Raw genomic sequence first — 14,618 nt, forward strand, 5'->3', positions numbered from 1 at the left:
AATAAAGAGGCGTGGTAAAGTATATACAGTGGGTGTGGCAAGGAAAATAAATGATGTGGTAATGGAAATAAAGAGGCGTGGTAAAGTATATACAGTGGGCGTGGCAAGGAAAATAAAGGGTGTGGTAAGGGAAATAAAGGGGCGTGGTAAAGTATATAAAGTGGGTGTGGCAAGGAAAATAAATGATGTGGTAAGGGAAATAAAGAGGCGTGGTAAAGTATATACAGTGCACATTAATAATAATACACATTATGGGCGTGGCAAGGAAAATTAAGGGTGTGGTAAGGGAAATAAAGAGGCGTGGTAAAGTATATACAGTGGGCGTGGCAAGGAAAATAAAGGGTGTGGTAAGGGAAATAAAGGGGCGTGGTAAGGAAACTAAAGGGGGTGTGGCAAGGAAAATAAAGGGGTGTGTGGTAAAGTAAATAAAGTGGGCGTGTGTAAGAGAATAGCATTGGCATAGTATAAAGAGCAGAGTATATTTGTGTATTTATGTGTTTATGTGTGTGTTTGTGTGCGTGTGTGTGCGTGTGTGTGTGTGTGTGTGTGCGTGTGTGTGTGTGTGTGTGTGCGTGTGTGTGTGTGTGTGTGTGTGTGTGTGTGTTACCGAGCACTGTATATCCTCCCTCCTTAAAGAAAAACATTCCAGCTTCAGTCTTTCCCTCTAAACATGGCGTCACCCCGAAACTCCGCGGAACAGACGAGAGGAAGTGGCCGTTCAGACGCAGGTCTCTCACACACCCTGAGAACCCGGACTTCACCTACACACACACACACACACACACACACACACACACACACACAATAAGTACACATTATTTTTCGTGAGTATTAGGGCACAGAACTGAAGATACACGAGATACTCTTCATTATTTAACATACAGACAGGTGTGTGTGTGTGTGTGTGTGTGTGTGTGTGTACACCTTCATGTGCTTGTTGGCGTGTCCTGCTGGAAGGCCGCCCACATACAGTGCCCCCTGCAGGTTCAGGTAGAAGTCCTCGATCTGAACTTCATCCTCCATCAGCGTCAGACCGTCCACAAGCAGCAGCCCTCTGTTACCGTCTCTCCTGAACACCACCTGCAGAGACACGGCAGATTCATCACATCACCTCACACTGTGGGCATGTGTGTGTGTGTGTGTGTATGTGTGTGTGGGTGCGTGTCTCACGTCATGCCAGCGTCCATCGTTGTGTGTGTGTTTGGTGTGGAGCTGCAGTGTGTGTTGCGCGGAGCCGAACGTAAAGACGAGTTTCCCTTTAGACAGGAAGAGCGCCATGAAGTCTTCATCACCCTCACCACACACACACGCTACCATCCCCTGCGCCGAGTGTGTCCTTAGTGATACTGAGAACTCTGACCTGCACACACACACACACACACACACACAGACATGCATTCATTTGTTCCTATTCTAGCTCAAATTCTGTCATTGTGTGTGTGTGTGTGTGTGTGTATGTGTGTGTGTGTCACCTTTCTCTAATAACCTCAGCAATGCCATCATACGCAAGCCAACTGTCACCACTAAAATAGTGGGAGTTTCTCACTGCTGGTGGGCGGGGTGAGAGGTAGCAGGGTGTGGCCTCCCTCTCTGCAGTAGTCTGAGGGTCATCCTGTCCTTCCAGGACGTTCAGCAGCAGCGCAGGTTCGGTCCTGCTCACCTGACGAACACATAACACGGGTCATGTGACAGTAACACGAGTAACATGAACATTATTGAGGTGGAAATGATTAAAGGATGCATGGTGTGAGAGGGAGGAGTCAGGAAAAATAAATCAGGTGAAGATGATTGAGTCAGGGGAATATCTCTCAATTAGATACACTCACATGACTCTGTGCATGACTCTGTGCATGACTCTGTGCATGACTCTGTGCATGACTCTGTGCATGACTCCGCGCAGGACGACTCTTGTGTACGACTCTTGTGTACGACTCTTGTGTACGACTCTTGTGTACGACTCTTGTGTACGACTCTGTGTACGACTCTTTGTACGACTCTGTGCACGACTCTGTGCATGACTCTGTGCATGACTCCGCGCAGGACGACTCTTGTGTACGACTCTTGTGTACGACTCTTGTGTACGACTCTGTGCACGACTCTGTGCACGACTCTGTGCACGACTCTGTGCACGACTCTGTGCACGACTCTGTGCATGACTCTGCGGACGACTCTGTGCACGACTCTGCGGACGACTCTGTGGACGACTCTGTGGACGACTCTTGTGTACGACTCTGTGTACGACTCTGTGTACGACTCTGTGTACGACTCTGTGCATGACTCTGCGGACGACTCTGCGGACGACTCTGTGGACGACTCTGTGGACGACTCTGTGGACGACTCTGTGTATGACTCTGTGTATGACTCTGTGGACGACTCTGCGTATGACTCTGTACATGACTCTGTGTACGACTCTGTACATGACTCTGTGTACGACTCTGTGGACGACTCTGTGCACGACTCTGTGAACGACTCTGTGCACGACTCTGTGGATGACTGTATGACTTTCTTACTGATTGTATTTCTTACTGTATAATTTTCTATATAAGTTTATATATGACTCTGCACATGACTCTGTAAATTACTGTATTCATAATTTTTTTTCAGGTGAAGATGATTGTGTGTGTGTGTGTGTGTGTGTGTGTGTATATGTGTGTGTATGTATGTTTGTGGGTTACCTGGTGTAAAGCTGCAGGTGTGTTTGGAGCAGGGTGTGTTTTGTGTAAAGTGTGTCGTACAGAGCGTGTGTGCCGAAGAGTAGTGGGAGGTCTCTCCACAGGACAATCCTGCAGGGACACGCCCACATTCTCAGTGTAACGCTGGAAATCCTCCGCCTCGATATCACGGTCCTGCCTACAGACAGACAGACAGTCAGTCAGTCAGGCAAAGAGACAGTCAGACAGACAGACAGTCAGACAGAGACAGAAAGACAGACAGACATGCAGACAGACACTCAGACAGACAGACAAAGGGACACTAAGATAGAGAGTCAGACAGAGAGACAGTCAGACAGACAGTCAGACAGAAAGACAGTCAGTCAGACAGACAGACAAAGAGACCTCTCTGTCTGTCTGTCTGATTGAGACAGAGAGTCTGAGACAGAGAGACACAGACAAAGAGAAACTTAGACAGACAGAGAGACACTTAAACAGGCAGACAGACAGAAAGTCAGACAGATAGACAGTCAGACAGACAGACACACAGACAGTCAAACAGAGAGACACTTAGACAGACAGACAAACGGACAGTCAGACAGGCAGACAGACAGACAATCAGACAGAGAGACACTCAAACAGACAGACAGACAGAGAGACACTCAGACAGTCAGACATAGAGACAGTCAGACAGACAGACAGATAGACAGTCAGACAGACAGACACACAGACAGTCAGACATAGAGACAGTCAGACAGACAGACAGATAGACAGTCAGACAGACAGACACTCAGTCAGACAGAGAGACACACAGACAGTCAGACATAGAGACAGTCAGACAGACAGATAGACAGTCAGACAGACAGACACTCAGACACTCAGTCAGACAGACAGACAGTCAGACATAGAGACAGACACACAGACAGTCAGACATAGAGACAGTCAGACAGACAGACAGAAAGACAGTCAGACAGACAGACACTCAGTCAGACAGACAGACACCCCACAGACACAGAGACAGAGGACCATGTACCTGCTGATGTAAGCGTAACTGATACAGCCGGTGAAGTTAAGGATGTTGCTCTGAGGAGATCCTCCATAGTAGAACTCCTTCACTCCCTCTGTATGTGGTGCAGAACCCGAGTTCTTCTTGTCCTGCTTGTCTTTATCATCCACCACCAGCTGGTACCTACACACACACACACACACACACACACACACACACACACACACAAGCTGAAATATGTGAGTGACTGAAGCCAACAGTCATGTTGCTCCACTGTGTCTTCTCAAGCTTCTTACTTCTGCTTGGTTATGGAGGCGACCAGGAAGTGAGGTCGTCCGTCACTGTAGTGCTTCCTGGATTTAACTTTAGTTCCTCTGGAGTGAAGGACGACTGCACCGTTCTCCAGAGACAGAGAGAACTCCTCCGTCTGTCAGACAGCACAGGGACACATGGGCAGGTGTGACTGATCATGTGACATCAGCACTATGTGTGCGTGTGTGTGTGCGTGTGTGTGTGTGTGTGTGTGCGTGCATACCCCATCTCTGTGGTAGAACAGAAGTCCAGATGGCTCGGTTGTTCTGAAGCTCATTCCTCCTTCAAACGAGCTGAATGGAGAGATACTCGCTATGGAACTTAAATAACCATCACCTGCAAAGTAGGCCTTACGTGACATCTGACACACACACACACACACACACACACACACAGAATTAACACGATTGCTACAGTCTGAAACAGGGAACCCAAGCATTAGGGTGTGTGTGTGTGTGTGTGTGTGTGTGTGCATTACGTACAAAGGACTCCTCTGGACAGCCGCTGCTGATGCCAATGGTTCCTGGTTCCTCCAGCAGGTTAAAGTCTTTTTTCTGGAACTGAAACCCTTTTACGCATCCTTTCAGTCCAATCAGAGGTGAGAACTCAGACCTGAACACACACACACACACATTAGTGTTGATGTGAATCCCATGGTGCCTTGTTGCAGGAATGCAGCATTTAGCATGGTTTATTAACTGGTCTCAACTGTGTTAGAGCGAGAGAACATGTGTGTGTGTGTGTGTGTGTGTACCGTGACTTCAGCAGGTCTGACGGTGCTCCTCCGATGTAAATATCGTTAAAGGGCAGAGTTTTCTTTTCATTATCTGTAGATTTTACAAAACTCCTGTCTACCAGGAGGATAACCTTCTTAGACTGGTGGTAGATCACTGACACCTGGGACACACACACACACACACACACACACATACAGGTAAAACAGGTAAGCTGGAGGAACAGGTGTGAGTTAGGAGGTGAACAGGTGAGCTGGTGAAGAAGTGAACAGGTGAGGTAAGCTACTGAATGTGGACAGGTGTACAGGTGGAATATGTCAGCAGGTGAGAAGGAGAACAGGTGGAGGAGGTGAGCAGGTGAGCAGGTGTACACTCACCTCATGGTATCTGGCATCATTGATCTGCAGTTTGGCCAGGTTCCCTTCCAACACAATGGGACCGTTAGCAAACCCAAAGTCATAAACCAAGCGCAGAAACCCGTTCTTCATCTCCAGCACAAAGAAATGATCCTAAGCACAGACACAAAGTGAACTAGGTGTCAGTCTATAAGGGATGAGGTGTGACTGCTTAAAATAACACTGTGTGTGTGTTCACCTCGTTAACCATGAGCAGCAGAACCCCGTTCTGAGCCACTGTGCGAACTTCTATGTCAAACCGCGTGACCACACTGACCCGGGCCCGCCTCTCAATGTTCCTCACTAGTGCATAACCTGAACCATCGAACAGGTAACTTGCCACCCGGCCCTGAGAGAATGCCAGCTTATACCTACAGAGAGAGAGAGGTGGGGGTGGGGGGAGGGAAAGAGATCATTGTTTTTGCAGAGATACAGCAAATTATACCGTACAATACAAATTCTATAAAAGTTGGGACAGTTTTTCTCTTGTGCATTTCTGTTAAAAATACTTTTTAAGCAATTGTAGAGTGGTGTTTCCCCTCTTCAAGAAGGTGGACCAGATGGTGTGTGTCCACTACAGGGGCAGTACACTACTCACATTCCCTAACAAGGTTTACTCTAAGGTGCTGGAAAGAGGGCTTTGGCTTACTGTCGAATCTCAGATTGAAGAAGACCAGCTTTTTACTCTTGCAAGAATCTTGGAGGGGGCTTGGAAATATACCCATCTGCCCGTCTACATGTGTTTTGTGGATTTGGAGAAGGCGTAAATTTCCACTTTTCCATGAAGACGGTCCTGTCCTCGGTTGAAGTAGTTGGCAGACAGCTGTTCTCTGAGGACCAGTCACTCGATAGTTCAGGAATGGAGTTTCCTACAGTCTACCTGAGCCCTCAATAACGAACTGGACTCCATATGAACTTCTCCACATCTCCTGTTATACTGAACTTCCAGCCTCCTAACACACAGTATGAGTGCAGATCAATCCCTGCTATCCGTTATCACCCAGATGAGGATGGGTTCCCTGTTGAGTCTGGTTCCTCACAAGGTTTCTTCAAGGATCTCAGGGAGTTTTTCCCTTAGCACTGTCGCCCTCGGCTTGTTCATCAGGGACGATCTGATCATTCTGATGTGACATTTCATACAAACTTCCATAGGTTCTTTTGACTGTGTAAAGCTTCTTTGCGACAATGAAATATACTGTAAATCTGTGGACATGGTTCTTCGCAAGAAAACGATGGATTGTCTACTCCAGGTAGGGAGTGTGTCATTACCCAAAGTAAAGGAGTTCAAGTATCTCTGGGCCTTGTTCATGAGTGAGAGGACATTGGAGCAGGAGGTTTGCAGGAGAATGGGAAAAGCGGGAGGGCTACTGCATTTTATTTATTGCACCATTGTGACAAAAAGAGAGTTGAGCCAAAAGGTAAAGCTCTTGATCTACCAGTCAATCTTCGTTTCTACCCTCACCTGTGTGCATAAGTGTTGCCGTTCATGACTGAGAGGACAAGATCATGGGTATAAGCGGTCGAAATGTTTTTTGTCAGGAGGGTAGCTGGCGTTTTCCTTACAGATAGGTTGAGAAGCTCAGTCACCCGTGAGAACATTTGGAAAAGAACCACTACTGCTTTGTTTTGAATCAGCTGAGCTGGTTCGGGCTTCTGGTAAGGATGCCTCCCTAGGGAGGTGTTCTTGTTTTGCCCAGCTGGGAAGAGGCTAAAGGGCAGACCGAGGACTAGGTGGAGAGATTATATCTTCACGCTGGCCTAGGAGCACCTTGAGATCCCCAGGTCATAGTTAGTGAAGGCGGCCTGAGGAAAGGGAAGTCTAGGGTTCCCTTCTGGAAGTGCTACCCTCGAACCAATTTCAGATAAGTGTTTTATGATGAATGGATGGATATAAAAATATTGATTATTAATTACATTTTTGTGTGCGTGTGTATGTGTGTATATACCTGGGACAGGGCGCAGACACGGCAACATTCATGTTATGCAGCTTTTTGAAGTTGTACAGACTGATGACCTCGTTATTGAGAGAAGCAAGTTCAATACAGCCAATAAATGGAGCTAAACTCAGAGCAGGGGGGAGCTACACACACACACACACACACACACACATGTAATTCCTGACAATCATTAAATTAACTGGCAATATCATTTGATATGAGTTGATCAGAAAAACAGATGAGTACTGACAGTGGCTGTGTGTGTGTGTGTGTGTGTGTGTGTGTGTATGAGGAACCTTAATGTCTGCCGGAGCTCCTCCTATGATGAACACTGTATCTCTGGGGTCCAGGTGGAAGAGAGATTCAGTCCCATCCCACTCCCCTTTCTGTATAAACTTCTGCTCAGCCACATTGCCCTGACTAGGGACTGTTAGATAGACCTTACCATGGCGACCCAGTCTGACCACGGCCATCAGACAGGGAGAGAGTGAGACAGGGAGAGAGAGTGAGACAGAGACGGGTATCATGGCACAAATTATAGGCATTGTATATATTTTATACAATGTGTCTGTGTGTGTTGTGTGTGTGTGTGTTTACCTCTCCACTCTCACATGGTTAAATACAGGAGGCCAGGAACTCACAGGTTTGGAGCTAAGTGGAATTTCTACATCTTCTCCACCCAAATTATACACAAACACCAGGTTGTCATTCTTTATAGCCACACCCATGTAGTCCTTATTACCCTGCACACACACACACACACACACACACACACACAGACAAAACACTACAGTTTGTAGATACAGATTGTACACTATATTGACAAAAGTATTGGCTCTCCTGCCTTCAGATGCATATGAACTTGAGTGACATCCAACTCCTAATATGATGTTGCAGCTATAACAGCTTCAGCTCTTAAAGGTTTTCCACAAGGTTTAGGAGTGTGTTTATGGGAGTTTGTGACCCATCACCCTTATGATCTGTGAGGTCAGACACTGATGTTGGACGAGAAGGCGTGGCTCACAGTCTCCACCCCTAATTCATCCCAAAGGTGTTCTATCGGGTTGAGGTCAGGACTCTGTGCAGGCCAGTCAAGGGGTCGTCATTGGGCTCGGCCCCTTACCTTCAGTGAAAGGAATTCCTAATGCTACATCATACAGTCCCAAGACATTTTGGACAACTTTGTGGGAACAGTTTGGGGACGGTCCCTTCCTGTTCCAGCATGACTGCGTACTTACTTAAAAACCTAGTAAGCAGTGGAAGGACAGAAATCGAAAGAAACTTCAAAACTATTTTGTGCCCAAATGTAAATGTACATTTGTGATGTGTGAGTCAGTGGGCGTGGTCTTAGGTACTGTCAATGGGGTGTGTAGGGGGTGTGGTTTTAGGTCCTGTAGATGAGGTGTGAGTCAGTAGGTTTTGTGTCAGTGGGCGTGGTGCGGTGTAGTACACTGGGTGTTGCCAGCTCACGTTTTTGCTTCCAATGTAGAGCAGGAAGCGTTCCTCGATGCCGTCCAAATCGGGGTCCACACGCACGTAAAGGTTAATGGAGGTCACAGCCTTCAACTCGTCTACATCAGCAGGTGGGTGGAGCTCCACTGAGGACTCCCCATTAAACTTCATTGATACTTGCACCTACACAACAACGCAACACAAAACACAATGTTACACACAACGTACAGTGGGGTAAAAAAGTATTTAGTCAGCCACCAATTGTTTAAGTTCTCCTAGTTAAAAAGATGAGAGAGGCCTGTAATTTCCATCATAGGTATACCTCAACTATGAGAGACAAAATAAGAAAATCCAGAAAATCACATTGTGGGATTTTTAAAGAATTTATTTGCTTATTATTGTGGAAAATAAGTATTTGGTCAATAACAGAATTTTATCTCAGTACTTTGTTATATCCCCTTTGTTGGCAATGACGGAGGTCAAACGTTTTCTGTAAGTCTTCACAAGGTTTTCACACACTGTTGCTGGTATTCTGGCCTTTTCCTCCATGCAGATCTCCTCTAGAGCATTGATGTATTGCATTGAGCATTGAGCATCTAGAGCAACACGGACTCTCAACTCCCTCCAAAGATTTTTCATGGGGTTGAGATCTGGAGACTGGTGAGGCCACTCCAGGACCTTTAAATGCTTCTTACGAAGCCTCTCTTTCGTTGCCCAGGCGGTGTGTTTGGGATCATTGTCATGCTGAAAGACCCAGCCACGTTTCATCTTCAATGCCCTCGCTGATGGAAGGAGGTTTTCACTCAAAATTTAAAGATACATGGCCCCATTCATTCTTTCCTTTACACGGATCAGTCGTCCTGGTCCCTTTGCAGAAAAACAGCCCCAAAGCATGATGTTTCCACCCCCATGCTTCACAGGTATGGTGTTCTTCAGATGCAACTCAGCATTCTTTCTCCTCCAAACACAGGTATTTTGGTATAGAACTGATCTATATCTGACCATATGACGTTCTCCCAATCCTCTTCTGGATCATCCAAATGCTCTCTAGCAAACTTCAGACGGGCCTGGACATGTACTGGCTTAAGCAGGGGGACACTGAGTCTCTGGCGGCGCAGTGTGTTACTGATGGTAGCCTTTGTTACTTTGGTCCCAGCTCTCTGCAGGATTCACTAGGTCCCCTCGTGTGGTTCTGGGTTTTTTGCTCACAGTTCTTATGATCATTTTGACCCCACGGGGTGAGTTCTTGCATGGAGCCCCAGATGGAGGGAGATTATCAGTGGTCTTGTATGTCTTTCATTTTCTAATAATTGCTCCCACAGTTGATTTCTTCACACCAAGCTGCTTACTTACTGCAGATTCAGTCATCCCAGCCTAGGGTTAGGCCTAGCCTAAGTTATAGGTCTGGGAGGGCCAGAAATCTTGATTGTTTGTAGGTGACCAAATACTTATTTTCCACCATAATTTGCAAATAAATTCTTAAAAAATCTTACAATGTGATTTTCTGGATTTTTTCCCTTTATTTTGTCTCTTATAGTTAAGGTATACCTATGATCAAAATTACAGGCCTCTCTCATCTTTTTAAGTGGGAGAACTTTTACAGTACAATTGGTGGCTGTCTAAATACTTTTTTTTTTACCCCACTGTACATAACAATGTTACAGACAACACACAACATTGTTACACACTACACAACTACACAAAACAGTCTTACAGACACCACAAAACACAGTATTACACACAATATTTCATACAAGGTTACGCACAATGCAACATAAAAAGACACTCAATATCCCAACACAATGTTATATGTTTGAGAATTGGAGACATTTTCTTGAGGGGACAGAGCTCCCATTTCTAGTGTGGACTATATAACACCATATAAAACCATATAAAACTTGAGTATCTGCTCACCGCCAAGAGACCTAATCCAGATCAAGCTCTGTGGTCATTGTACTTTTCGAGATTCAATTTTCTAACGGCCAGGCTCAAGGAATACCAAGCCAGACGCCCTCTCACACCAGTTCTTCTCCTTTTAGGACCCTACGCCAAGCGACACGATCCTGCTGTCCCATTTTTTTATCGCAGCCATGGAGTTAGACATAAAAACCAAAGTTCAGCAGGCCCTGACACAAGCCCGGACCAAGTAATGTTCCCCTAAATTGCCTCTTCGTCCCCTCTCACCTATACTCACAGGTTGGGAAAGGATGTGTCCAAGTTTGTGGCGGCCTGCGACATCTGCACCCGTTGTAAGAGCAGCAACCGACCTTCTGCCGGCCTTCTCAGACCCCTACCGGTGCCTCACCATCCTTGGTCTCATAGCTCCTTAGATTTTGTCACTGGTCTACCTCCGTCTGATGGCAACACCTGTATGATGACCATCGTCGACCCCTTTTTAAGTCTGTGCATCTTGTTCCTCTCCCTAAGCTGCCCAAGCAAGGAGACTGTAAAGCAACTAATCTTTCACGTATTTCGACTTCATGGCCTCCCCACGGATGTCATTTCAGGTCACGGTTCACAGTTCACCAAGGCCCCCAGGTACCACGTAGGGGACAGAACCATGCTTGCCACCAGGGACATCCCCCTAAAAACACTGCCATGCAAGCTCCCTCCTCGTTTCATTGGCCCGTTCACAGTAATCAAGAAAGTTAGCCCTTGCGCTTGTCCGACTCTTACTCCCCTCTTCCATGCGACGCATTCACCCCACCTTCCACGTGTCCCAGCTACGACGCATCATAAATTGTCCTTTAAGTTTATTTAGTTTCTCTCTTTCCCTTTTGCCTCACGATTTGGATTTGTTGTTTTGATGATGGATTTCCCTGCTCTGACGCCCGCTCGCCTTACTCGACAACGGCTCTGCTTAAATCTACACTGATTAATTTCACGGCTCGGATCAAACACTCTCGCGACTACGGTTCATCTTCATGTATTGGCACTGGCGCTACTCTGACGGATCGCTCGGTTCTGACTCAACGCTCACGCCCCCCCAACCATGGCTTTTCTCCATACCTCGGCACTGACACTGTGCTTACGGATTTCACGGCTTTGACTGAACGCCTTCCTGACACTGGCTGTGTGTGTATGAGACTATCCTGATTAATTGTGTATAAGACTGCGTTCTGATTGGCTGTGTGTGTGTGTGGGTGTGGGACTGCCCTCTGATTGTCTGGGTGTGTGTGTGTGCACTCTGATTGGCTGTGCTGTACCTTGCTGGCGATGCTGCGAGCCTGAGCAATGAGTTCTCGGACCCTCATGATGTTGGTGGACACGTTGGCTGGTTTCTTTTCTTCCACAACCTGCAGCTTTGTTAACAACCTGGGGACGATTTCTGACAGACCCTCCACTAACACACACACACACACACACATATGCTCTGTGCTTATCTTTAGTCTAAATTTTAGGCTTGTGTCTTTAAGGTCCACGTGTGTGTATGTGTGTGTGTACCTGTGTTGCGGGCGGAGTCTACAGCCTGTTGGTAGGCGGAGGTAGAGTACTGATTGTTCCTCATGTTCCTGTCCCATTCTTCCACTTTTTCCTTAATCGGGGTGATGACCCCCAGAACCTCAGCCGAGTGATTCAGGGCGTGCTGTGCTGCCTCCTGAGTGGACTGCAGCTTCTGGACTACACACACACACACACACACACACACACACAGATTAAACCTATGATCAGAGAAAACTTGCTAAACAGAATCCATTTTGCTTTAATCTCGTTCCTTTAGTCTAATTTCTGTGTGTGTGTGTGTGTGTGTGTGTGTGTGAGACACCTCTCTGCAGGGTCTTCATGCTGTTTACGAGCTCCTTCAGGTTGGAGCGTGATGTCTGCAGCATGTCTCTGGTCTCCTCGATGTATTTCTTGGTGTCAGTGACAGACGTCTCCACCTCTACAATCAGACACGTTATTCACGGCTCTATCTCAAATCTCATCACTCACTAGTGTCCCTACTACAGCTACTGATTCAGACACAGTCTGTGTGTGTGTGTGTGTGTGTGACACTAACGAGCGCACGTCTGCCTCACCTTCGTACTCAGAGCGAAGCGTCTCAGTCTCCTTAAACATGTCACTGCTTTGTCTCTTCACGATGTTCAACTGCGGCGCCAAACCGTCCAGAGCCTAAAAGTGCGGGGACACCAGTGTGAGTGTCAGGCAGTTACAGGTGTGTGTGTGTGTGTGTGTGTGTGAGTGAGACTCACGTCCTCTGTCCTGTTGGACATGTTCAGTGCACTCCCCCCGATCACGTCGGCCTCGTTGATGTATTTCACGATGTTGTCGTAGACGTTTGAAGCCTCCAGAGCTTTCTGTACAAACCCATGTGTATCACTGCGCTTCAGATTCCTGACACACACACACACACACACACACACACACACGCGCGCACACATTAGATACCTGACACACAAACACCAATGTTTTGTAGTGTTTTAGCTTTGTGGTGTTCAGTGTTTAGTGTTTAATGTTGTCTTTTGATGTTTGCTATGTTATGCTTCAGTGTTTAGTTTGTTGACTTGGTGTTTAGTGTTTTTTGGTGAGGTGTTGTGTAATAGTGTTTTATTTTATTTTAAGGAGTTGATGAATGAGGAAAATGAAAGAGAACAAAGAGTAGAAGAGGTGACTGTTGTGGAACAGGAAGTAGCAAATATTGGTAGAAGTGAGGTGAGAAGGGCGTTGAAGAGGATGAAGAGTGGAAAGGCTGTTGGTCCTGATGACATACCTGTGGAGGTATGGAAGTGCTTAGGAGAGGTGGCAGTAGAGTTTTTGACAAGTTTGTTTAACAAGATCTTGGAGAGTGAGAGGATTCCAGAGGAATGGAGGAGAAGTGTATTAGTGCCAATTTTTAAGAACAAGGGAGATGTGCAAAGCTGTGGCAATTATAGAGGTATAAAGTTAATGAGCCAGACAATGAAGCTGTGGGAAAGAGTAGTGGAAGCTAGGTTAAGGGCAGAGGTGAACATTTGTGAGCAGCAATATGGTTTTATGCCTAGAAAGAGTACATCAGATGCAGTATTTGCTTTGAGGATGCTGGCGGAGAAGTACAGAGAAGGTAACAGGGAGTTGCATTGTGTCTTTTTAGATTTAGAGAAAGCGTATGACAGGGTGCCAAGAGAGGAGCTGTGGTATTGTATGAGGAAGTCTGGAGTGGCAGAGAAGTATGTTAGAGTGGTGCAGGACATGTATGAGAGCTGTAAGACAGTGGTAAGATGTGCTGTAGGTGTGACAGAAGAGTTTAAGGTGGAGGTGGGTCTGCATCAAGGATCAGCTCTAAGCCCCTGTTTGTTTGCTCTGGTGATGGACAGGATGACAGATGAGGTAAGACAGGAGTCCCCATGGACTATGATGTTTGCAGATGACATTGTGCTCTGTAGCGAGAGCAGGGAACAGGTGGAGGAAAATTTGGAGAGGTGGAGGTATGCTCTGGAAAGCAGAGGAATGAAGGTTAGCCGCAGCAAGACAGAATACATGTGTGTAAATGAGAGGGACTCAGGAGGATCGGTGAGGCTACAGGGAGCAGAGGTAAAGAAGGTGCAGGATTTTAAGTACTTGGGGTCAACGGTCCAGAGCAACGGAGAGTGTGGAAAGGAGGTGAAGAGGCGGGTACAGGCAGGTTGGAATGGGTGGAGAAAAGTGTCAGGTGTGTTGTGCGATAAAAGAGTATCAGCGAGAATGAAAGGAAAGGTGTACAGGACAGTGGTGAGACCAGCGATGCTCTACGGCTTAGAGACAGTGGCACTGAAGAAAAGACAGGAGGCAGAGTTGGAGGTAGCAGAGCTGAAGATGTTGAGGTTCTCTTTGGGAGTGACAAGGATGGATAGGATTAAGAATGAGTTTATCAGAGGGACAACCCACGTTAGATGTTTTGGAGATAAAGTCAGAGAGGCCAGATTGAGGTGGTTTGGACATGTTCAGAGGAGAGATTGTGAATATATCGGTAGAAAGATGCTGAGGTTGGAACTGCCAGGCAGGAGGTCTAGAGGAAGACCAAAGAGGAGATTTATGGATGCAGTAAGAGAGGACATGAAGTTAGTTGGTGTGAGAGAAGAGGATGCAGAGGATAGGGTTAGATGGAGGCAGATGATTCGCTGTGGCGACCCCTGAAAGGGAACAGCCGAAAGACAAAGAAGTTGTGTAATAGT

The 14,618-nt window shown here is 46.7% G+C and overlaps 1 protein-coding gene across 2 annotated transcripts in view; it reads right to left on the reverse strand.

Moving 5' to 3' along the window:
• lama4 (laminin, alpha 4) overlaps window positions 1-14,618 on the reverse strand; it is a 36,985-nt gene that overhangs the window by 4,596 nt on the left and 17,771 nt on the right. For both annotated transcript variants that reach the window (XM_053476405.1, XM_053476403.1), the window contains 21 exons: window positions 12,681-12,822; window positions 12,507-12,600; window positions 12,254-12,370; window positions 11,932-12,108; window positions 11,694-11,830; window positions 8,506-8,670; window positions 7,633-7,778; window positions 7,332-7,494; window positions 7,045-7,178; window positions 5,298-5,469; window positions 5,081-5,212; window positions 4,724-4,866; window positions 4,452-4,581; window positions 4,193-4,330; window positions 3,954-4,084; window positions 3,685-3,840; window positions 2,676-2,850; window positions 1,473-1,660; window positions 1,171-1,360; window positions 925-1,080; window positions 608-761 (listed from right to left, as the gene is read on the reverse strand). In XM_053476405.1, the coding sequence (XP_053332380.1) occupies window positions 608-761; window positions 925-1,080; window positions 1,171-1,360; window positions 1,473-1,660; window positions 2,676-2,850; window positions 3,685-3,840; window positions 3,954-4,084; window positions 4,193-4,330; window positions 4,452-4,581; window positions 4,724-4,866; window positions 5,081-5,212; window positions 5,298-5,469; window positions 7,045-7,178; window positions 7,332-7,494; window positions 7,633-7,778; window positions 8,506-8,670; window positions 11,694-11,830; window positions 11,932-12,108; window positions 12,254-12,370; window positions 12,507-12,600; window positions 12,681-12,822 (3,140 nt within the window). The remainder of the gene's footprint in view (window positions 1-607; window positions 762-924; window positions 1,081-1,170; window positions 1,361-1,472; window positions 1,661-2,675; window positions 2,851-3,684; window positions 3,841-3,953; window positions 4,085-4,192; window positions 4,331-4,451; window positions 4,582-4,723; window positions 4,867-5,080; window positions 5,213-5,297; window positions 5,470-7,044; window positions 7,179-7,331; window positions 7,495-7,632; window positions 7,779-8,505; window positions 8,671-11,693; window positions 11,831-11,931; window positions 12,109-12,253; window positions 12,371-12,506; window positions 12,601-12,680; window positions 12,823-14,618) is intronic.

Source organism: Clarias gariepinus, chromosome 2, assembly GCF_024256425.1.
Source record: "Clarias gariepinus isolate MV-2021 ecotype Netherlands chromosome 2, CGAR_prim_01v2, whole genome shotgun sequence".
Taxonomy (NCBI): domain Eukaryota; kingdom Metazoa; phylum Chordata; class Actinopteri; order Siluriformes; family Clariidae; genus Clarias; species Clarias gariepinus.